Source organism: Procambarus clarkii, chromosome 15 (assembly GCF_040958095.1).
Source record: "Procambarus clarkii isolate CNS0578487 chromosome 15, FALCON_Pclarkii_2.0, whole genome shotgun sequence".
Lineage (NCBI taxonomy): Eukaryota > Metazoa > Arthropoda > Malacostraca > Decapoda > Cambaridae > Procambarus > Procambarus clarkii.
In genome coordinates this window covers 6,661,011-6,686,814 of record NC_091164.1, presented here as the reverse complement: position 1 = coordinate 6,686,814, position 25,804 = coordinate 6,661,011, and the positions used below count along the sequence as shown (strand labels likewise).

General features: G+C 41.2%; 2 protein-coding genes across 2 annotated transcripts in view; both read left to right on the top strand.

Annotated features, from left to right (window-relative positions):
* Positions 1 to 25,804, top strand: part of LOC123759096 (lysosomal acid glucosylceramidase) — a 95,801-nt gene that overhangs the window by 19,138 nt on the left and 50,859 nt on the right. The gene's annotated exons all lie outside the window — the stretch shown is intronic.
* The window catches only part of LOC123759095 (lysosomal acid glucosylceramidase), a 36,558-nt gene continuing 23,165 nt past the window's right edge, over positions 12,412 to 25,804 (top strand). The window contains exons 1-2 of the mRNA XM_045743950.2: positions 12,412 to 12,636; positions 23,316 to 23,495. Of these exons, the coding sequence (XP_045599906.2) occupies positions 12,585 to 12,636; positions 23,316 to 23,495 (232 nt within the window). The 5' untranslated portion in view covers positions 12,412 to 12,584. The remainder of the gene's footprint in view (positions 12,637 to 23,315; positions 23,496 to 25,804) is intronic.

Below are 25,804 nucleotides of genomic sequence, written 5' to 3'. Positions count from 1 at the left end.
TGTTGAAGCTGTAGCGTCTTGGGTCGATTAGAACTGTACACGCCGAGTGCTACATTGATTGATTGTTGAAGATTAAACCACCCAAGAGGTGGCACGGGCATGAATAGCCCGTAAGTGGTACAATTTTTTTTTCTCAGTATTCTGAGGTTGCATTTAACCATCAAGCTGTTATCGCGGGGGAGGATACTGCTTCACAGTCTTTATGAGGGTGTCCAGCTGCAGGACACCTTTGTTGACCAGGAGAGTTGCTGTGTTGATGGCTGGATCATCTGGATCTGGGAGTTATGATTAGTAATAATTTAAAACCAAAGAATCAATGCATAAATGTTCGTAATAAGGCAAATAGGACACTGGGATTTATTAATCGAAGCATTAGTAACAAGACACCTGGTGTGGTTCTTCAGCTATATGTAGCTCTGGTTAGGCCCTATTTAGATTATGCAGTTCAGTTTTGGTCCCCGTACTATAGAATGGATATAAATTCACTTGAACGTGTCCAGCGTAGGATGATTAAGTTAATTCCCCAAATTAGAAATCTTTCATATGAAGAAAGATTAACAAAGCTTAAGTTGCATTCACTGGAAAGGCGAAGAGTTAGGGGTGACATGATAGAGATTTACAAGTGGATGAATGGACATAACAAAGGAGATATTAATAGGGTATTAAAAGTATTAACACAAGACAGAACACGAGACAATGGGTATAAATTGGATAAGTTTAGATATAGGAAAGACTTGGGTAAATACTGGTTCGGTAACAGGGTTGGTGATTTGTGAAACCAATTACCGCGTAACGTGGTGGAGGTGGGGTCCCTAGATTGTTTCAAGCGAGGGTTGGACATGTATATGAGTGGGATTGAGTGGTTATAAATAGGAGCTGATTCGTATGGGCCAATTGGCCTTCTGCAGTTACCTTTGTTCTTATGTTCTTATATGAAAGATTTCCAATTTGGGGAATTAACTCAGTCATCCTACTCTGGACACGTTCAAGTGAATTTATATCTATTCTATAGTACGGTGACCAAAACTGAACTGCATAATCTAAATGGGGCCTAACCAGAGCAAGATATAGCTGAAGAACCACACCAGGTGTCTTGTTTCTAACGCTTCGATTAATAAATCCCAGTGTCCTATTTGCCTTATTACGAACATTTATGCATTGATCCTTTGGTTTTAAATTATTACTAATCATAACTCCCAGATCCCTTTCGCAATCCGACTTCGCAATCTCAACACCATCTAGCTGGTATCATGTAACTATCATCATTACCTAGCGTCAGAACTTTACATTTATCAGCATTAAACTGCATCTGCCAATCTTTTGATCATTTCAAAACCCTATTTAGATCAACTTGAAGTGATAGCGAGTCTTCTTCCCAGTTAATTTACTATTGTTCTGATGTGGTCTGAGATGTAGTGTCTGAAATTGTCTGATTATTTTTTCTTTGTTCGTGAAGATCAAATCTAGAGTATTTTCGTTCCTAGTTGGCGTTGTTATCTTCTGGTAATGCGAAAATTTGTCACAAAATCTAAGTAGTTCCTGCGGTTGGCTATTTCCAAGATGATTTCTTGTTATAATGTTAATGTTTGATGTTCACCATCTTAAACTGGGTAGAATGAAGTCTTCCATGAAGATAACATTTGGCACCTTTTCTTTTTGGATTATCAAGGCAATTCTTAGTTTATTTATCTGAATATATATCTTAAAAATATCAACTGCAGATCATTATTGTTCATCTGCAGTTGTTAAGCTCCACCCACCCTTCAACTCACCAATCACGTCGCTCAAGTTGGAAACTAATTAAGAAATGACAGCCTCTGGTCAGGTCAGGAGTCGTAGTGTAGCCTACTTAAGGCCATCCCTCGTCTTATGTTTCACTATTCTAGTTCCTGGTCTACCAAGTGCTTTAGCCAACATTCAAACCAATCATGGCATCAACGACGCTTGCCGCTTTCATTTTGCTGCTTCTGGCTGCGTGTAGTAATACTCGGGTTCTGATACAGCAGCCTCACGAAGTTTCTGCTGGTGCGGAAGTTGAGAGTTCCGGGAATCTACCAAATATAATAATCGACTTCTCTGAGGATTATGATGGTAGAACATCTTCCAACGTCATTTTGGAGAAGGTGCATTGGCCTACAGCTGCCTCAGAGACCTCAACTAGCAAATTTGAGGAGGAAAAGCCAAGCGCACACCTAATGCTCTCTTATCGGGATGACCGTGACTTTGGCGATGATGCAACTTCTAACGATAGCAGTCAACTACCCGCTCGTTCCATTCAGTTCTACAGTCCAAAAGACAACACTTCCATAACAGTGTCTTCAGAGCAGCCAATATTCCAAAACTACAGTTCGACGATACCTGATATGCTAGTTCTTCAAGTCGTCACTAGGCCATTCTCGTCTTCCAAGCTGGCTGTAAACTCCAGCTCAGCAACAGTCAACAAGAGATTCTACCTAGCGATAGACTTGGCTTCCTCCAGCAGCGAAGATCACAAACATTTGGACAGATACTTAGTGAACGTCAACCAGATTTCATCCTCCACAGCATCAGCTGATGACCAAGGCTCTAGCAACAATTATGTTGTCAAAGTGATCAAGGATTCCCCTGACGACTGTGACTCGACCCCAGATGACTGTGCCAACCACCTCCCCGGCCGAGACAAGAGACAGGCGGCCCTCACAGCCATATACGCCACTCAAGCCTCTCTTATTATTTTTGTTTCCGCTATTGTTTCTCTTCTAATGTACTTCTAAGCTTTGTTTATTATCAGTTTGTATTATAAAGGATTAAACTTTTCAGATTTTGTGCCTTATATAGTATTTATAAGTAATTACCTTATAATTACTATATAGTATTGTGTAGTATATACACCTCTAACGTGTATGTGTAAACAAGTGTCCAAAATAAAATTACGCTAAGAAACCCAATCTTTATTTAAACCTACATGCCAACGTACCAACTAATTATGTAACACACAATTTTTTTTGTTGGTTTCAAATTTGTCATTTTCAATATAATTCAGTTCATATATGACAACAATTATAATTTCTTGACTTCAAACTACATTGAGGTATTTAACTTCAGTTTATTAGTCAGTGGAAAGTCGAAAATTCCAGGAAACTTTCTTTATTAAGATTGCTCATAGGACAGTTGGTAGAGCATCGACGTCACACGTCGGCGTGTGGTCTACGGTTCGGGACCCATACAACCCAGGTGAATGTAAGGAGAATATTAATGGGGGGTATTAAATATTAATGGGATATTAATGAGGGTATTAAATATTAATGGGATATTAATGAGGGTATTAAATATTAATGGGATATTAATGAGGGTATTAAATATTAATGGGGTATTAAAAGTATCAACACGAAACAATGGGGTATAAAATTGATTAAGTTTAGATTTATAAGTATTTGAACAGAGTTTTGAAAAGGTCAAATGATTGGCAGGTGCAGTTTATTGCTGACAAATGAAAGGTTTTGAGGCTAGGTACAAGATACGAGCCAGATGAGTTACGAGATCTATGAGTTATGAATAGTAAGAATTTAAAACCCAAAAAATCAATGCATAAATGCTCGTAATAAGGCAAATAGGACACTAGGATTTATTAACCCAAATTAGTAATAAGACACCTGGCGTTGTTCATATTTATCTTGCTGTTGTTGTTTTAGAATCAACAACTCGGAACAAAATGTTCCAAGTAACATGGGTTATGGTGAGCCCGTAAGTGGAAGCTCTTTGGAGCTATTATCAGTATCAATAGCTGATACTATAGATCTGCTGATGGATGGGGTCTTCATGGTGGTTTTCAGACCTGGGGGGGGGGAGGGGCCGGCTCTAACAGTCATGGAACTGGTGGGGTTAGTTTAGACCTCTAGGTCTTCGCTTTTTTCTCTGCTGCGACTTTGGCTGAGCCGTGCTGTCGTTGGAGTTTGGTTAGGTGGCCTCCATGAGGAGGTCTTGTTCCGAGTAGGTGTTGTATTTATGGTGCAAAGGTCGAGCTCCAACTCCTACTAAGATTTCCTGGTCTGGATAGTCCATAACCTTCGTAGTTGGCGTTTTCGTCTTTCGCCTCGCAGCTTGAGGTAGGCGCAGGTGTCGGGGACTGGTGGTAGAAGCTATTTGAAGAGCAATGGTGGTGTTAGCATTTGTAAATAGCATGATTGCTATTGCGGCTGATGATATGGTGATGGTAGGAGTGTTGGGAGCTGGAGAGGGAAATTCCTCTTTTTGTGCCGCCTAGGGTCTTGGGTGGTTTTGGCGTCTGTTGAAATTGACCTCGTTGATAGTCCTCGATGACTTCGGAGTGGTAGTGGAGGCAATATGACTTGCCCCAGGGGCTATGATGGGGTCCAGGCTAGGTATAAGAACAAAGGCAACTGCAGAAGGCCTATTGGCCATACGAGGCCGGTCCTATTTATAACCACCCAATCCCACTCATATAGATTACGCATACGTAATCATATAGATTACGCATACGATTGTTTTAAGCATACCCATGCTTAAAACAATCGAGGGACCCTACCTCCACCACGTTACGTAGCACGTACCAACTAATTATTCTATAATTTGTTCCACAAATCAACAACCCTGTTAATGAACCAGTATTTACCCAAGTCAGTCAGGCGCAGTCTCAGTGAGAGGGTGTGTTAACCGGAGATCCTGAGTGTTGTTATATTATCATAGCCATAATATGGAAGTTGTGAAGGACCATAATATGGAAGTTGTGAAGGACCTGGTGACTCTAGTGGGAGCCCTGAGGACAGAGTTGGACTCTCTGAGGGAGGAGGTGCGTCAGCTGAAAGAACAACGAGAAGTAACGAAGGAGGAGACCAGTAGTAGAGGGACCTCGTCCCTTTATTTGGAGGTAATAAAAGTATGGGTTTGTGGGAGAAAGGAATTGGCAAAATGATCAGGGAAAGAGAAGGGCCTCAAAATAACAATTCACTTAGGGTATATTACACTAACAGTAGAAGTCTAAGAAATAAAATTAACGAATTAAATGCTCTTGTCTGCACAGAAAAAATAGATATTATTGCACTTACCGAAACGTGGATGAATGTAGAAAATAGAGAACTATTAGCTGAATATCAAATAAATGGATTTAAACTATTTCACTCAGATAGATATATTAGACGAGGAGGTGGAGTAGCCATATATGTTAGGGACAATTTGAAATGTAGTCTCAAAGAGGGAATCAAAACTGAGCTACACACAGAAACTATTTGGATAGAATTAAACGAAAAAGCTAATAATATTATAATAGAATTATAATATAATAGGAGTTATATATAGGCCACCAAATTTAGACAGAATGGAAGCAAAGCATCTATGGGATGAAATATCTAGAGCATCTAGATCTAACAGTATTTATGTTATTTATGTCATGGGTGACTTTAATTTTAGTTAATTTGAACAAAACAGGGAATAGTGAAGCAGAAGATTTTCTAGAATTAATTGACGATTGCTTTCTTACGCAACACATTAAGGAACCAACACGGGAAAATAATATTTTAGATTTAGTGTTAACTAACAGGGAAACACAAATTAATGACATCGAAATAGGGAGTGAGCTAGGGAACAGTGATCACAAAGAAATCAGATTTAGCATAGAATGGAATAGACCTGTAGGAGAAAATTCTGTTAAAGTGCCAGATTTTCGAAAAGCTGATTTTAATAGCCTAAGAATTTTTTTGGGTCAAATTGATTGGAAAGCCTTGGGTATGGGGTGTGGGCCGGTCTTGGAGCGAGACATGAACCCAGCGATAGGTGACTTAAATGGGGATTTCGATGTGGATTCAATATATAACTTATTTAAGAATATTCTAAACAAAGCACAGGAACGTAGTATACCATACAAATTGAATAGATCGAATACTAATGACCCAAAGTGGATAACTAAGAATTTGAAGAACCTTATAGGTAAAAAGAGAGCTTGGTACAAAAGGATTAAAAATGGGGAGGTCACTTTAGAACAGGAATTCGTACAACTGGTTAGAAATGTTAAAAAAGAGATAAGGAAAGCAAAAAAAAACTATGAAGTTCGCATTGCAGGGCAAGCAAAGACAAATCCTAAAGTTTTTTTTTCAGTTATATCGTACTAAGACTAGGGAAAGGGTAGGTCCATTAAAAACTGAGACAGGTCAAATAACAGATAGTGATGAAGAGATCAGTAGTATTTTTAATAAATATTTTGTATCTGTATTTACTAAAGAGGAACTTAACAATATGCCTTCAGCCGAACAAGTTTATGTGGGTGGGGACGAGGACAGGTTGACGAGTTTAGCAGTTACCAGGGAGGATGTTCTTAAACAAATAGTAAAACTCAAACCAAACAAATCCCCAGGGCCGGATGAAGTGTTTGCTAGGGTGCTTAAAGAATGCAAGGAGGAGCTTTGTGACCCACTGTCAACCATATTTAATAAATCAATAGAGTCAGGCAGAGTGCCAGAGTTTTGCTAATGTGATACCAGTTTTTAAGAAAGGAGATAGATCACTTGCGTCTAACTATCGACCAATTAGCCTAACGTCTATTGTGGGAAAGTTACTCGAATCTATAATAGCAAATAAAATTCGTCTTCATCTTGGAAAACATAAATTAATAATTGAGTCGCAACATGGTTTTATAAATGGTTGTTCATGTTTAACAAATTTGTTATCTTTTTATTCTAGCATAGTTGAGGCAGTTGATAGTGGTAAGGATTGTGATGTTGTGTACCTTGACTTTAGCAAAGCTTTTGATACAGTGCCACATGAAAGACTGATTAAAAAGATAGAGTCTCATGGTATTGGAGGTGCTATATTAAGCTGGATTAGGGCATGGCTATACCAAAGGAAACAGAGAGTTAGTATAAATGGGGTTAAGTCAGAGTGGGATAATGTTGTTAGTGGAGTACCTCAGGGCTCTGTCCTGGGACCTCTATATATATATATATATATATATATATATATATATATATATATATATATATATATATATATATATATATATATATATATATATATATATATATATATATATATATATATATATATATATATATATATATATATATATATATATATATATATATATATATATTTATATATATATATATATATATATATATATATATATATATATATATATATATATATATATATATATATATATATATATATATATATATATGTCGTACCTAGTAGCCAGAACGCACTTCTCAGCCTACTATGCAAGGCCCGATTTGCCTAATAAGCCAAGTTTTCATGAATTAATTGTTTTTCGACTACCTAACCTACCTAACCTAACCTAACCTAACTTTTTCGGCTACCTAACCAAACCTAACCTATAAAGATAGGTTAGGTTAGGTTAGGTAGGGTTGGTTAGGTTCGGTCATATATCTACGTTAATTTTAACTCCAATAAAAAAAATTGACCTCATACATAATGAAATGGGTAGCTTTATCATTTCATAAGAAAAAAATTAGAGAAAATATATTAATTCAGGAAAACTTGGCTTATTAGGCAAATCGGGCCTTGAATAGTAGGCCAAAAAGTGAGTTCTGGCTACTAGGTACGACATATATATATATATATATATATATATATATATATATATATATATATATATATATATATATATATATATATATATATATATATATATATATATATATATATATATATATATATATATAAGATTTAGATTCAGGTTTGAGTAGCAACATCTGCAAATTTGTAGATGATACAAAAATCGGCAGGGAAATTAACACGGAAGAATTAGCGTGTCAACTTTGGATTCATATACCCGCTCGAGAGCAAGGATTTTGGCAACCAATTCTGATTGAAGAGCGGAGGCCCAGTTATTTATACGCGCTTCACACTCATAGGAGAAGGAACCATCTCTTGCTATCACAACAACTGCACTTCCAGCTGAATCATAGGACTAGTGCAAGGAGCCATGAGTGTAAATAAATTGGAAAAGGTGGGAGCGCTCTCTGACCACTGCATCAATTTGGCTTAAGGCATTGTACTTTGCTTCTTGTCGAAGCAGTGGCTGTTCTTTAATCAGCTTCTTGGGTGGGAAAGGGGGACAGTAATTTGGAAAGGGGTGATCTCCCATGGGACAGGAAAGTGTCGTTGTTGTCTCTCCTGGTAATAATGATGATGAAGATTAAGCCACCCAAAAGGTGGCACGGGCATGAATAGCCCGTAAGTGGTGGCCCTTTTAAGCCATTACCAGTATCAAGAGCTGATACTGGAGATCTGTGGAGGTGCGAATGCACCCTGCATGACGGGAGATGTCTCCCTTATGAATGTGTTAAGATGAAGATGAAGCCACCCAAAAGGTGGCACGGGCATGAATTGCTCGTAAGTGGTGGCCCTTTTGAGCCATCACCAGTATCAATAGATGATACTGGAGATCTGTGGAGGTGCGACTGCACCCAGCGTGACGGGAGATGTCTCCCGGACCAAATGGTGACCAGATGGTGTCTCCTGGTAGAGGTGATGAATATTATACATTCTGAGCAGTGAGGCGGTTTTGGTAATCCATTTGGAGGGATGCTGACCTTCACGAAAGAAGGCTTGGGAGGGCTTCAATGCAGGGGATTTCAATTTAGGTGGGTTAGCCTAAGCATCGTGATACTAATTAAAGCATTCATTCAGTGAATGCTATTATGAATGCAGTGAATTCAGTTATACGATCACTTACACATGAAATATTCAGTTCCTTCCTCGTGTTTGGTAATTTAGTTGTACGAGGGCATCCGAGGATAATCTTCATGGCTTCGTTTTGCATCTTTTCCAGCCCTCCAAGAATTCTCTCAGGCAATAGAGCAAGCACGGGTGTGGCATAATTGATCAGAAATCTAATATATGAGAGATACATAATTTTGAAAATTCTCACATTGGCGCCATAACTTGGATGGTAGCCTGCCACAGCCTTGAGAGCACGGAGCCTCTCTCTACATTGACGACCCAGTCTGGCTACAACATTGCGGTAGAGTGGAACCTCAAGACCAAGGTATTTGTATCTGGTTACATAGTCGAACAGAGAGCCATCAGACAGTTGCATCTTGCGAACAGCTCCACCCCGTCTGGGTGGGCGTCGGTCCGCGATCTTTGTTTTCTCAACTGAGGTGACTAAGCCTAGTTCCTGACATGTGAGCAATTCAGAGTTCAAAACATTTTGGGTGTTGGTATACCCATTTGTGTGGATCAGTATATATCATCCGCATAGCAAATGATGTGTTCGCTGGGCCTCCTAGTTACTGAGTTTAGGAGTGCATTGATTAACACATTAAGCAGAGTAGGATTGAGGACACCTCCCTGTTTAGTGCCAAGTTCAAAATCTCTCGTTACACTCCTATGCCCTTGGAACAGTATATACAGATGACTTCCTGTTCGATAGATAGCCTCTTATCTACCATAGTAGCCATGTCCCCAATATTCATTTTAGCAAGTTCGCTCAGAATGACATGTCGGTTAGCAATGTTAGAGGCTGACTTAAGATTTAGGAAAGTAGTATATGATCTATCAGTATGCAGGGTGAGGAATGCGGTAATACAGTAATACTCTTTCCTTGCGTTAAGCCATATATCTGGGAAGACGTCAAGTTACTAATTCTGTAAAGGAGGCGGTTGAGAACCATCCTCTCAAGACACAGAGACAACTAGTGAGGGAGATTGGGCGAAAAGCACTCTGCTGGTTAGGTTTAGGAATGGGAATAATAAAGCTGTTGATTCATGACTTTGGAAGCTCCCCAGTTACATAACTCATATTACATGGAAAAAATATAATAATATCAGTATATTTTAATTAATTTTTACTTTGAACTATGATAACATTTACGTAAACCAAGTGAGAATTTTCCCCCAGAGACACATCAAGTCTTTTTTTCAATATCACCAGCTGTTCTTAGACTCTTAACTTATCGGTAGCAGTTCCCACCACCTGCCTCAGTCCACCCCGGGTGCCCTGGAGATGTAGGTCCCTTCAACCCTGGAGCCGACCTGCTCGACCCGTCCTACAACCTGCCTTTCAACCTACCCAACAACCTGCCCTACAACCTACCCAACAACCTGCCCTACAACCTGCCCTACAACCCGTCCTACAAGCTGCCCTACAATTTCCTTCCTTCACACCAACTCCTCAGAGTTATCGCCAGTGGTGCCCACACCCGCCAACTTCGTGTGTACCGCATCATATCTTATCTGTAAAATGGCAGATGTTTCGTGTTTATTTGAACAACAATGTTTTACTTTTTTAAAAATTTTCAAGGGCTTCTGACTAGGTTTGGGGGCCATGATTACACGACCAAATTAAAGAATAACTTCCTCGAGCCAACTTTCCTGTGGAACACGAATTCATTTACAAAATATAAAATAAATGTATTTCAAAATATAAAGTAGTACCACTCCGATGTAATTATGGGGACCCATAGCCTTGGAGAAGAGAATAAAGAGTACGAGTAAGTCCTTGTGCATTCTCCCTGAACACTTGAATATATTCTTCTCCTACCACCCCTACCTTTATTTTATTATGTTTCTAAAATATGATTTATGTATTTGATTGACTTGTGTTACAATTTACATAAAACTCACTGGATGGATGATGATCACTTTTCGGAGGTGGTACCCGGATGAGGTCAATGTTCGAAGACCTCATCCACCTCTCCGAAGGTTTTGGGCATGCTCAAGATATAGGAAGTATTTCCTCTCTGGATCGCGACACTTAGGTGCTGGAACAGGAAAGTAGGAAAATTTATATATATATATATATATATATATATATATATATATATATATATATATATATATATATATATATATATATATATATAAATTATCGAGGTCAATTACATATTCGTCAATAATATTTAACGTATTATATGCCATCTGAATGACAGATATAAAAATGTTATTTGACCACACTTCCAGGACTATAGCTTATGTGTGAGCAAAGATTTAGTTATTCAGAAAACTTTTTGCTGGGCAGAATAACTGGTTTAGCTCTACACATTCAGAATTAACTGCAGTACAACTTGCCACTAACACACAATGAAGAACAGTGGAGGAGGAATTTTATGTGATTCAAAGTCAGCTTTTCAGGCTCTTAAAAACCCAACATGCAAACTAGATACCGGGAATGTTGTAACATTAATTATAAGCAACATCCTTATTACACAGAGCAAGGGTTTCAGTCTCATTTTTATGAATACCATCTCACATCGGCTGGGATATCAATATCTATGGCAGGTTTCTGCCGGTAATGAATCCCCCAATAATGAACATTCCAATTGTAATCTATGTGAACAATAGCTTGGACACGCTCTCCAACACTATATGTTTATATCTATGATTGTCCTGTTATCAGTGACTTCAGATCAAATGGTATGTGGTACTTTGAGCTCTGTAACTACATCATACACTCACGAATATTTTTGCAAGATATTCTTAAGCTGTACCCAGAGTGTACTAGTGTAGGCCAATAGATCAGCCTCGCATTTCCTGTTCACTCCTGATACCATGTATGACAAACCGTCCTGTGAGATGGGGATGTTAGATGAGCTTATAGCCACCTTTTCATCAACACTTTGTAACCTTTCATATTGAATAGGGTAGCAGCGTATTGCTGTGTATTCATGAGCTTGTTTAAAGCAAACACTGTAACCTCACAGGCCTCCGAACAAAAGAATGTGGTTGATTACTTCTCCAGCTGAGCAGGCAACGTGATTGGCTAAACAATAAGATGAATAATGTAACATTATTGGTAACATCTGATCTTACCTGATTGGCCAAAGGAAAAAACTAGTTACATCTATCGAAAATTAAAAGTCACATCAAAATTGCTAATAAACGCGTAAGATCACCTTGCATATACACTGAGAAGCAGGGAAAATATCTAAACAAAATATACATTGCTTATTCGTTTAGAATACAAGAAAATGGTATTTTGAAAGCGTTGTAATAATATAAATTTGCATCTTAAACAATATAACGAATATAATAAAAACTGACATTTCTATTTTGTGTTTATTTTGTAAACAAATACAATTTGCTTCTGGAAGAATAATATTTAATATTGTTGTTTTTATCGACTAATAATTGTTCTTGCTGGAATATAGGTGCGATTTTTTTAAATGAAACTAATCCGGAAGACGGTACTTTGAGGAGACGTGCAGAGCGGAGGTGCAGAGCAGACGTGCAGAGCGGAGGTGCAGAGCAGACGTGCAGAGCGGAGGTGCAGAGCAGACGTGCAGAGCGGAGGTGCAGAGCAGACGTGCAGAGCGGAGGTGCAGAGCAGACGTGCAGAGCAGACGTGCAGAGCGGAGGTGCAGAGCAGACGTGCAGAGTGTGGGAAATTTATACGACGGGGCTGAGGCTGGCGCCCGTGGCCGCCATATTTAGTGTGTGACTGCCGAGTTCAGCGCCACTGTACCGCACGACACCAGCGCGGCAGGAGTGTAACTGCGGCATAGCAGGAGTGTGGTACAGCAGGAGTGCGGTACAGCAGGAGTGTGGTGCAGCAGGAGTGCGGTACAGCAGGAGTGCGGTACACACAAGGGTGGCACAGCATCAGGGAACAGAGCCACACAGCCAATCATGAAGACATTAGCGGTTGTGTTGGGGCTCCTGTGTTGTGTCGCGGCTCAAGGTAACGATGACCAGTCTAAGATCAGTCCTTCGTCACCACCACTCCCTCATCACCAGTCTAAGACACTCCAGGGTCACCACCACTCCCTCATCACCAGTCTAAGATCAGTCCTTCGTCACCACCACTCCCTCATCACCAGTCTAAGATTCTCCTGCGTCACCACCACTCCCTCATCACCAGTCTAAGACACTCCTGCGTCACCACCACTCCCTCATCACCAGTCTAAGACACTCCTGCGTCACCACCACTCCCTCATCACCAGTCTAAGACACTCCTGCGTCACCACCACTCCCTCATCACCAGTCTAAGACACTCCTGCGTCACCACCACTCCCTCGCCACCAGTTGTCATGATGGCGTAACACATCCTATCACCACCACTGCCCCAGTACCATCATATCATCACCACCACTGCCCCAGTACCACCATATCATCGCCACCACTGCCCCAGTACCACCATATCATCACCACCACTGACCCAGTACCATCAAACCATCACCACCACTGCCGCAGTACCACCAAACCATCACCACCACTGACCCAGTACCACCATATCATCACCACCACTGCCTCAGTACCATCATATCATCACCACCACTGCCCCAGTACCACCATATCATCACCACCACTGCCCCAGTACCACCATACCATCACCACCGCTGACCCAGTACCATCATATCATCACCACCACTGACCCAGTACCATCATATCATCACCACCACTGCCTCAGTACCACCATACCATCACCACCACTGACCCAGTACCACCATATCATCACCACCACTGACCCAGTACCATCATATCATCACCACCACTGCCCCAGTACCACCATATCATCACCACCACTGACCCAGTACCACCATACCATCACCACCACTGACCCAGTACCACCATACCATCACCACCACTGACCCAGTACCATCATACCATCACCACCACCACTGACCCAGTACCACTGTGAGATTTTGGTATTCCTTTATTTGGCTTTGGACACCAAGACAAATGTCCCCAGTCAGAAAGGACTGCCTAACCCAGCACGTTAAGTACCTTAAGTACCAGAGCAGATTAAATACTTTAAAACTGAAATACTAGGCTGGTGCTAAAACACCAAGGTACCAAAACTATTGGAACCCTCATCCAATAGACCTCTGAGCTTCTCAAATGCCTCTTAGTGCAATATAAAGAGTAGTGCATGAGTTCTCACACAAAATTTTATTTGACGTGTGAGGTTATGAATCGGGTTCGAATCCAGAATCAGACCTTCATTAAAGAATTGCAGGAACAGCTGAGCATGTTGCAGTAGGTGTGGGACAATAATATTGGAAGGTATTGACATAAAGACAGTTTCTTTGACAACAATAACAACTTATTTATAACCAACTAAATCTAATACAAAACAAAACAACCTCTACATTACGTTAATGTCCTTCAGTGACACGTTAAAGTCAGCTATATAAACAGGAAGTAAAGCAATGAGTCCTCTCTCTCGTTTGCCGCTCAAATATAACACAGATTCCTATCTGTGCCGCTTCAAGCTGAATAATGAACTAACTGAACAATACGGGTGCTCACTTAGGACTCAATTTACAATTCAAATAATTGCAGCAAATACAATTAAAACAATGTAAACACAGCAAGGCGGGTCAGTGAGACAAGCTCCGGTAACCCTCTCAGTTACCTTCACATTCATCGCACAAGACGACAATGAAAATGTTAGTCTAATAAATTACACTAATTAGTCTCTGATTAATTACATTAATTTACTGTCAATTGGACAGTCAACAACAAAGCAATCTTCGATAATCACAATCTTGTCTCTCAGACAATCAAACAAATCAAAACAATAATTCGCTAGCCATAATTACTCAGATACTCGGACCAATCAAGCATTCAGTGAGAAATTACATTAATTAATGTTAAATGGACGGATAATTAATCGAGAATGAATTACGTTAAAACAACTCTGTCACTCACAACAGTTTACCAATCAAAACTATGTCCATTCACTTTGATGACGTTAATTGCCATTAATTACCTTGAGTGATTAATTACTGTCACAAGGACAGATAATTAATTCAGAACGAATTACGTTAACTCAACGCTGTCACTCACAACAGCTCTCATCAAAACTATGTGAATTCCCTTGGTAACGTTAATTACCCCAATTAACTTCTAACTGAATCCTTAATTACCAATTAAAGATTACACCAAGACCTTACTGAACAGACAAGCAAAACACGGTAACACAGGTTACACCACTCGGTGCTAATCTATAATACTGCCCAAAATCACAACCCAACGCAATTGCAATTACTAATCACACAGATATTAATCAATAACACAGTAATTGCATACACAATATCACTATAGATCACCCCTTACCTTCTGGAATAACTGGTCTCCCACACTGCAACGAGACAACACATACATGGAAAATTTTACATAAACGATATAATATTGAACCGATCCACTCAACACGTTATAGTACCTCTGACTGACGGGAGACATCTCCCGTCACCCAGGGTGCAGCCGCACCTCCACAGATCTCCAGTATCATCTATTGATACTGGTAATGGCTCAAAAGGGCCACCACTTACGGGCTACTCGTGCCCGTGCCACCTTTTGCGTGGCTTAATCTTCATCAATCGAATAATAACACGGGGGAGACATCTCCCGTCACGCAGGGCGCAGTCTAACCTCCACAGATCTCCAGTATCAGATCTGTATCAGCTAATGATACTGGTAATGGCTCAAAAGGGCCACCACTTACGGGCTATTCATGCCAGTGCCACCTTTTGGGTGGCTTAATCTTCATCAATCACCTCTGTCTCTCTTGGTGATCCCAGGTGTACTTACATAAACAGATTAACGACTGGATCACAGCAATTCCCTCCAACGTACTGTGGTCACTCTTTACAGGTGTGTCTCTCTCGACTACGTTTCCCGATTGATTGATTGATAAAGATTAAGCCACCCAAGAGGTGGCACGGGCATGAATAGCCCGTAAGTGGTACAATTTTTTTTTTCTCTCAGTATTCTGAGGTTGCATTTAACCATCAAGCTGTTATCGCGGGGGAGGATACTGCTTCACAGTCTTTATGAGGGTGTCCAGCTGCTGGACACCTTTGTTGACCAGGAGAGTGGCTGTGTTGATGGCTTCAGGGTGGCCACTGCATGATTCAGGAACTCTTAAAGCTCTTCTAAGGTCATTGGTTGCTTCACATTCCAGAAGATAGTGAAGTAATGGCTTTTCTGTGACAGTTTGGCAGAAGATGCACTCTCTCTGTCGGGGTTCACCAATCTCCCAGTTGCATCTGTAACCTAGACGTAGTCTATATTACCTAACTGCTATTTCCCTGTGGATTCCTTTTGGGATATTTAACCTTTCTAATTTGGTTGCCTGAAGATACCATGTTGCAGATGGCGAACCTTCAGCTATTCTCTGGTGCAGGTCGGCTTTGTTGAGATGTGAGAGTTTTTTGGTGATGATGTTTTTTATGTTCTCTAGGCTGGGTTGAATTGTTTTATGTATCACTGGATGACGAGTTGCCAATTTAGCAATTTCATCAGCTTTTTCATTTAATGGGATTCCAATATGGGATGGGATCCAGTTTAAAGTTATGTTGAGGCCTTTGCCTTTAGCGACTGCTCCAAGATACAAAATGGTGGTAATTATTTCCACATTATCTTTCCACTGTTTTTGTCCTAGTATTTGAAGTGCAGCTTTTGAGTCTGTGTGTATGATTGCATTTTGAGTGTTTTGTGCAATCACATATGCGAATGCCTGTTGTATGGCAAACAGCTCAGTTTGGGTTGATGATACTAGTCCTCCCAGTCTCCAATATGCCTGTACGCTGGTCGTGCAAAGAGCAGCGCCAGCACTCTCATTTTCTGTGTCCACCGATCCGTCTGTGAAGATGTGGGTGGCTCCTGCTACTGCTATGCTATACATTTGCTCTTCTATTATGCGCCTTAGGATTGTCGGATCATTGGCAGCCTTTTTCATTGGGAGACTTTCTATTACTATTTTGAAAGTAGGCTCTTCCCACGGCGCGGAAGGAGTGTAATTTGGGTGTGGATGATCACCCTCTCTATCAAGAATCATGTTTTTTAAATGTAGTCTGTTTAGGACTTTTCCTGCTCTTGCAACCCAAGAGTTTCCATTGTTTTGGCCTAGTCCAACCACCAAGGCCTGCCGTACTGGGATTGGATCAGAAGAAATAATTATCTTACTGATAATTGTAGCTGTCCTTTGTGATATTCTTTCTTGTAGAGAGGGCAAACCCGTCTCCAGTCTAAGAGTTTCAAGCCTGGTCCACATGGGGGCTCCCAGTGCAGCTCTCATAGCATTGTTTTGGGCAACTTCAAGCTTTTTCCACTGTTGGTGTGATAGATTTGTGAGTGCAGGTGCGGCATAATCGATCACTGATCTGACTGCCTGTACATAGTATGTGCGAAGGACTTGCAGATTGGCTCCTCCAGAAAGGGAGGTTAGCGACCTGAGGATTGCCGTTCGGGCCGCAGTTCGCTCTCTCAAGTAAGTGACCTCAGCATTAAAATTCATGTGTGTGTCCAGGATGATTCCTAGATACTGATAGGTGTCGACCCATTCTATTGGTTGACCCTGTACTGTGAGTAGGATGTTGGGCTTCGCTATTTTTATGGGCATGGCCTTTGACTTTGAGGGGTTGAGTTTGATCCCAATCTGTTTTGCCTCTTTACTGATGCAGTCTAAGCATTTGGGTGCAAGGCGCGCCACATCCCTTCCTTTTATGATGATGACAAAGTCGTCCGCGAAGTTTAGCAGCCTGCAGTGATGTGGGAGTTTCAACCTCATTATTCTTTCCATTAAACAGTTGAAGAGAAGAGGGGTGAGAATACCTCCTTGCGGTGTACCATTTTCATGTCTTTTGTACTCAGAGACTGTGCCATGAAGTTTTACTCTTGCTTCTCTGTTTATGAGACAGTTTTTGGTCCATGAGAGCAGGTTGCCTCTGACCTCTTTGTCAATGAGGCAGCAGAGAATAGCTGGGGCGCTAGCCAGTTCAAAGGCTTTTTCGAGGTCCAGGAATATCAGCATTCCTGGTCTGTCATTCAAGTGGGCTAACAGAGTTGTAATACATTCCACTGTGCCAACCCCTCTTCTATAGGCATACATATCATGGTGCAGTTTAGGCATTTTCCACTCCAGTCTGTTGAGTGCCATTCTGTCAGCCGTCTTGGCTGCACAGCTTTGGAGAGAGATGGGCCTGGGATTAGCTGGATCTTTGGGTTTTGGGATCGGCACTATGTCTGCTCTATTCCAAGCAGAAGGTCTAGTTTGAGAAGTCCAGGCTAAATTAATTAACCTTAGGTATGCAGCGTCTCCCTCTGGGCCGAGGTTTCTAATCATATTATAGGTTATTTTGTCGGCTCCAGGGGATGTATCCTTGGAGTTTTTCTTAGCCCGATTGAGCTCACCCAGTGTGAAGGGGGCATTAGTGTCAGAGACTTCTTCACATGCTGTAAGGATTCTGTGCCACCTTTCTTCCTCTAGTCCGGTCTGTACTGCTAATACATCTGGTGGAAGTTGATTGCTGGCTGCTCTCTCTGCAAACCTGGTTGCCAGTACTTCGGCTTCCTGTTGAGGATCCTTGGGGTGTGGAGCTTTAGGTGTTTTGTTCCCTTTGGCCCGGTGAATTTGCTGCCACATCTCTCCGAGAGAGGTGTGTTCATTCAGGTGTGAACTCCATTCCAGCCACTTTTGTTCTTTTATTTGTCTGGTCTCTCGATGTACATGTTCCTTGACCTCACAAAGATCCTGTTGCGGTCACTTGGCTGCTTTTTGTATAGCTTTCTTGTTCTATTGAGTCTATGGTTGAGTTCTTTGACACGTTCGCAATAGTACCAATGATCTTTATGGTGTCCGGTGGACTGTTTTTTCAGTGGAATTGAGTGGTTGGCTGCACTTTGAATAGCTTTGACAAATTCTTGTTCTGCCTGATTAATGTCTTCGGGAAGATCATAGTTTCTTTGCCACTCTGAAATGAGGTTTTGAAATCGGTCCCAGTTTGCTAAAGCAAAGTTCCAGGCTTCAGATGGAGGCGGAGGTGGGGTGGGTAGGTCTAACTGAAGATCAATTTGGACCCCATAGTGGTCGCTTGTGAGTGTGGGCTCAACTGACCATGTTGCTGCATCTCTTAGGGAGGCTAAAACGAAGGTTAGGTCTAATCTGCCTCCTTGGATGTGGGTGGGTTCATTCTTGTTTAGGATTTGTATTTCTGGAAGCTGGTCCAGTAGATGTGTAATGTGTATGCCGGCTTCATTTGTTCTGTTCGAGCCCAGTGCCAATCGATGATGGGCATTAAAATCTCCACAAATGATTGTGTTTGTTGTTGTCGCGTGTCCAAATAACACAGAGAGATCCATTTCGGCTTGTGGAGACCTGTACACATTGAACACTTCAAGTTTGTCGTGTCTTAGCTCAATTGTGACTCCCATTACCTCTGTCCCTGCTCCACAATTGGGTGGGCTGGTTATGGATTTGGAGATCAGGTCACATTTTACATAGATTGCACATCCCCTGGATTGCCCATTGATCCATGGAAGGAAGAAGCCTCGATAGCCTGAGATTTTAGGTTCTAGCCCAGCTCGAAGCAAGCTCTCCTGTAGTATCAGGATGTCTATGCCCTTGGTTGCTGCTATGCATTGCAAGTGTTGCAATTTAGTGCGCAGTCCTTGCGCATTCCATTGCAGGATCTTTAGACCTCTAGGTTCTTAGAATTTGCTGATAATTCCGTGGTATCCATGGAGTCTGATGAACACGCCATGGAAGTTGCAATTGGTGTATAGGTTCTTAGTGGACCTGAAATTGACTCATCAATGTCGCTTTCCGACGAGCTGGACTCTATCTGTTTTTTATGGGGGTGTCTCCTGCCCTGCTGTCTTGACGGTGTGGATATTACATCTTCGAATTTTTTGAGCTTGTGCTCAATTGTCTTCAGAGTCTCTGTGGTTTGCTTGATTCCATGTGAAGACAGCAGACTTTCGATCAACTCAGTGACCAAAGTTTTGAGCATTGGCCAGAGAGCGTCCAGTTCAGTGGGAGCACTATTTAATGTTGTGCAGGTTTGGGGCCTAGTAGCTTTTAGACCCTTCTCGGTGGTAACTTTGACACTGGAATTGCTACTCCTATTGACCCCAGTGTGCTTGCTGGATGAAATGGGAGGCCGACTGCTTTGAACATGATTCTTGTGTCCTCCATCTTTCTTTTTGTCCTGTACTGTCTTCTCACCCTTCACCATGGCCGATGGTGAAGGGCCGTGTGCCCCCTCTTCCTGAATGGGTAGACCCCACGCGGTTTTAGTGGGCATGGGAGCTGGTATTCGTTTTGGTGGGGGTTTCGGCTCCGCTGTAGGCGTGGTGGGGTTCGTTTGAAGCCTTTTGAGCCTTTCAGGGCATTTCAAGTTCCAGGCATGATGTGCCTTGGAACAATTTGGGCATTTTGCCTGAACAGGGTGGCTTGCCTTGAATTTATCAATACATGATATTGTATCATGGGGCTGGCTGCAGACTCCGCACCTCACTGGGCGTTGGCAGCCATCTTTGTGATGCCCAAATCTCTGACATCTAAAGCATCTTAGGGGTTCTGGGGTGTAAGGCCTGTGTTGGAACACGCCCCAGATTCCAAGGTCAAGTTTCTCCGGGATCCGTCCTCTTACTGTGAGAAGGACTTGTCGAGTTTCCTGTTTTGTGGTTCGTACTTGGCATCTCTCTGCTGACACCACATAGTTCAGCTTTTCGAGATGGCCAAGGGCCATATGCAAGGGATAGTGGAGGACAATGATTTTACTTATTTTATCCTCTGGTTTCAGTTCCTCACATTTTGCGTAATTTTTTAGAATCGTAGCGGCCGACTCGTCTTTAGGCCTCAGAATGTATTCTCCTTTGAGATTAGGTTTTGCTCTGACCTGGAGCTGGGGGTACTCTTTTTCCAGGTCCACTACAGTAGCGTAGGAAGACTTACCCTCCGTGTGCTGCACTTTGAAGATTGGAAGCGTAGATCTAGTCTGAGGCGCTGGGAGAGCTGGAGAAGCTGGAGAGATTAATGGGCGATGGGTCGTCATGGAGTGGCTTGTCCTGTTAGCCTTATTCACGTGATGCCACTCGCCGTCACTTTCAGAACTAGTATCCATTATCGATGGTCTTTTCCTACACTGAGCAGCATTGCTGGATCGATTATAAGTCAATTGGAATTCCATGAGGAAATTCAAATGATCACTTGTGGAGTGGTCTGGTGAGTGAAGGTGATGCTCTGTGCTACTGGAGACAAAGTCAACGTGTACGCTTCCCTCACCTAACTAGGTGTTATAGGACAACGTTCACTCGGAACCTGACTTAACGTCAGTCCAGAAACATCAGCACTAAAACATAAATATGAGTACTCACTTAGACCGGTCTTCTCATTTACACCTCCACATACATACAAACACTGTAAACTTTTTATTTTTGTTTTATTTTATTTATTTACATATACAAGAGTTCTAACATTCTTGTACAGCCACTAGCACGCATAACGTTTCGGGCAAGTCCTTAATCCTATGTTCCCCGGAATACGACCCGCCAAATCGTTTAACAACCAGGTATCCCTTTTACTGATGGGTTTGCGCCCAGTAAATCCTCTCCAGCCAGGATACAAACCCAGGACAAAGCCCTCGCGCGAACAGCTAGACGAGCGCCTTACCACTACGCCACAAGGACTGCTTAATTAGGGGGCATCTGGTTGGCATCTGGGTCCAAAAATGCAAAAATTAAAACTCGTTCGATTTCAATCAAACTTTTTTGACAAGTTCTATATAAAAAGTGTTTCATCTGGTCCAAGTTTCAGCATCGTAGCATAAATAGGAAGGGAGAAAAAAAATATTGAAGTAGTTGTGAAAATTATGCAAAAATGGTCAAAATCGATTATCAATCAAAAGTGTCAACTGAAATCATAGCTACGACTCTTTGCTATCACAATAGCATATATTAAACAAATATTATAATTAATTTAATTGGAAAAAAAAATAAGAAAAACAAAAAAAAGTATTTTTTTTTCAATTTTTTTTTTCATTTTTTTCGGGCGATTTGCATCAAACTTACACACCTGACTGTACGTAAGCCTATCTGTAAGGATGCCAATTTTGGAGAAAATTGGTTGATGTCAACCTCAGCCACAGATTTTAGAACCTTAGACTTTATTCATTTCTGTTTTTTTTTTTCAATTGACACAAACGTTTACAAAACTGATTCATTTTTTATTCAATTTACATGAAACTTACACAGTATATGTGGAGGGCATGTCTCTACATTGGGGGGCTTTCATTTTTCTCTAAGTTCATTTATTGATTTTATAATAGCAATAAACATGCCATATTTGCAAAAAAAATTTGGGGAACTTTGAACATTTGTATTAGGAAAACTAAAGATGTTTTGGAAATTCTAAAGCCCCCAATCCTTTATTATATGCCACCACTGCCCCAGTACCAACATATCGTCTCCACCACTGACCCAGTACCAACATATCATCTCCACCACTGACTCAGTACCACCATATCATCTCCATCACTGCCCCAGTACCACCATACTATTAGTGCAGCCCCCGTGGTGTAGTGGTTAAAACGCTCGCCTGGCGTTTCACGAGCGCTTTGTCCTGGGTTCGTATCCTGGCCAGGGAGGATTTACTAGGTGCAAATCCTTAACTGTAGCCTCTGTTTAACCCACCAGTAAACTGGGTACATAGTTGTTAAACGATTCTTCGCGCGGGTCGAATTCCGGGGAACTGGTTTACAGGGCACCTTATCCACTCGACCATCACGCCCGGATAAAAGCTGATGGTAGCCGAGGCTATTTCCCCATCAGCCCGCCAGCACGCTGATTGTAATCTTCTTGAGGTTATCTTGCGATGATTTCGGGGCTTTAGTGTCCCCGCGGCCCGGTCCTCGACCAGGCCTCCAACCCCAGGAAGCAGCCCGTGACAGCTGACTAACACCCAGGTACCTATTTTACTGCTAGGTAACAGGGGCATAGGGTGAAAGAAACTCTAGCCCATTGTTTCTCGCCGGCGTCTGGGATCAAACCCAGGACCACAGGATCACAAGTCCTATGCCCAAGATCACATCTTGGGCATAGTATTTTATCAAATCACCTCACTCTTTGGGGCACACGTGAGGCACACAAATGTGAACAAGCCTGAATCAGTACCCTGTTCGTCAGTACCACCATATCATCACCACCACTGCCCCCTCACAACTACCTCATCTCCACCATTGCCCTCAACACTGACTCATCACGTATAATCTAACCAGCTCCACATGTTATCAACAATACTCCTTCCGTGACCTAATCAAGTACACTCATGTGTGCACAATTATGAGTCTTCTCTTCATTATTACTTAATTATTATTGCAATTATGACTATTATTATTGTTATATTTATATCTATAATTATTGTTAGCATTATGATTATTATTATTATTATTATTATTATTATTATTATTATTATTATTATTATTATTATTATTATTATTATTATTATATTTCTAAGTAATATTATTATTATAATCATTATTATAATTATTATTATTAGCATTGTTATTATTATTATTATTATTATTATTATTATTATTATTATTATTATTATTATTATTATTATTATTACAGAATGCAACCCTCGGTCCTTTGGATACGACAGTGTGGTGTGTGTCTGCAACGCGACCTACTGCGACCAGCCGGGCATCATCAACTTCCCTGAAGAAGGCAGCTTCACCGTCGTCACCTCCAGCAGAGACGGCCTCAGGTTCAACGTGGAGACCTTTCCCGTCTCCAGCGAGGCCGACCCTGGTAAGTAATCAATGTAGGGAGGGAGAGAGAGTCTCTGGGGCCTATATAAAAGGGTTAGTTGATCAGGACAACCATCATGCAATTTTATGATGACGATAATGTTATTAAATCCTAGTAGACTGAAATATTAATGTTCTCGGACTTTTTTTTTTTTGTTTGGTAGGGGAAAGGGGGGAGGAGCATACACTAGCATTCACATCTACATATTTCCTCGGTCATATTAACCCATACTTAAAATTGTGGGTGTTACACATTTTTTTATGTTTTATATACATGAACTAAATCCGTGAGAGACTAGCTGTCTGCTAATCTCACTTAGGTGAAGAATGAGAGCTGTCATATCATTCGTGATTAAAGGTCCTATTTACTTTAAATTAAGGCTTTAGTTTATTTTTGAATAATATATTCACGAATTAAATGTGTGAAAGAATTTAGCTGCCCACGTCCAAATAGTTCATGACCGGGTACAAGGTACAGCTGTCATGAGTGTTAATGAGCAGGTACAAGGTACAGCTGTTATGAGTGATGACAACAATCATATGCATACCTATTTAACCTTTACCTACAACAGGAATATTTGCCTATGTGGCGAGGTGGTAACACACTCGCCTGGCGTTTCGCGAGCGCTTTGGCCTGGGTTCGTATCCTGGCTGGGAAGAATTTACTGGGGGATTTACTGAGGATTTACCAATCCTTAACTGTTGTGGCGGAATTTTGCTCTATCATATAACAGTATTCAATGATTTATGACGACCATTAAAATTGTTATGGGCTCAGAGAACCAGTGATCTATGGATCTCAAATAATAAAGTTAATAATTAATTCAAAATTAATTTAGAGAAGTGAACTGAACAACTTCTAATTAAGGTAGAGCAATTCCCCTTCACACCTCTTGGGGGGGGGGGGTAAATTCTATAATATTAATCTACATATAATCTTGAAATAACATGTTCATATACCATTAAAAATAAATAAAGCATGGGTTATATGCTAACAACTAAATGGAAACAGTTAACGGCTTAGCTGCCAAAGTTGAACGTAGATTGCGTCCAGCAGCTATGACCAGTGTCACGTTTCGCCCCCTTCCTTCATATATGGTCAGGGTTGTTCCCGCGGGTCTTTGCCCCCCTCCGTACTCTTTTTTTTTGGGGGGGGGGGAGTAAAGAGGAAGGAGAGGCATAGGTGAAGGGAAGTATAGAAGTGGGAAATACAGTGAGAGGTATGAAAGCAGGCGGGCTGTCCGCCTTGCTGACACGATGTATGGGTGTTGGCAGCTAAGCTAAGCTGGGTCCCTCTTGTCAGGGAGCTGTGAGTGTGTGAGAGGTTCTTCACATGTGGATGATCAGCTCCAGGACATGAAACCGTCATGCCGTCTATCCATCATATAATAGTATTCAATGATTGATGGGGACCATTAAAGTTGTTATGGGCTCAGAGAACCAGTGATCTATGGATATCAAATAATAAAGTTAATAATTAATTCAAAATAAATTTAGAGAAGTGAACTGAACAACTTCTAATTCAGGTAGAGCAATTCCCCTTTACACCTTTTGGGGGCTAAATGCTATATTAATCTACATATAATCTTGAAATACCCTGTTCATAAATCATTAAAAATAAATAAAGCATGCATTATATGCTAACTACTAAATGGAAACAGTTAACGGCATAGCTGCTAAAGTTGAACATAGATTGCGTTCCAGCGGCTATAACCAGTCTAATCCAGTCCGAGTCGGTTATCTCTGGCGACACGTGACTCTACAGGTCGACTTACAATTTCCTTGCAGCTAACTCCACGCTGAAATATTAATCACATGTAATTTCCACTTCAGAGTATATACTGATACATTTACTCAAGTAATTAAAGTGGATAGCGTATAGAAGTTACTCACGGGATTTATTAGGTTTGCATACAACATAATGACAGGTTTGCATACAACGTAATGCCAAATCTAAACATAAAGTAATGACCAAAACAATACGTTAATGGTACTCATCCCGGCCGAACGTAGTGAGTCCGTAATCTATTGAAGATGCCCACTGTCGATTCAATAAGAAGCTCGTTAATGCATGGATGCTCCTCAATTTGGTCGATAATAATGATCAGCTCCAGGACATGAAACCGTCATAGCGTCTCTCTTTGCCAAGTTTTCTGCTAGTGACGCACACGCCACCTAGCGGCGAATGTTGGAAACTTCGGGAATAATTCGCAATATTTTATTCAATTTTCCGAATGGATGGAAATATTACTGACGTTAATTTACGCCACAAAAACGTGATTTATGTAACAGCAGATTTTCTCGCTGTGC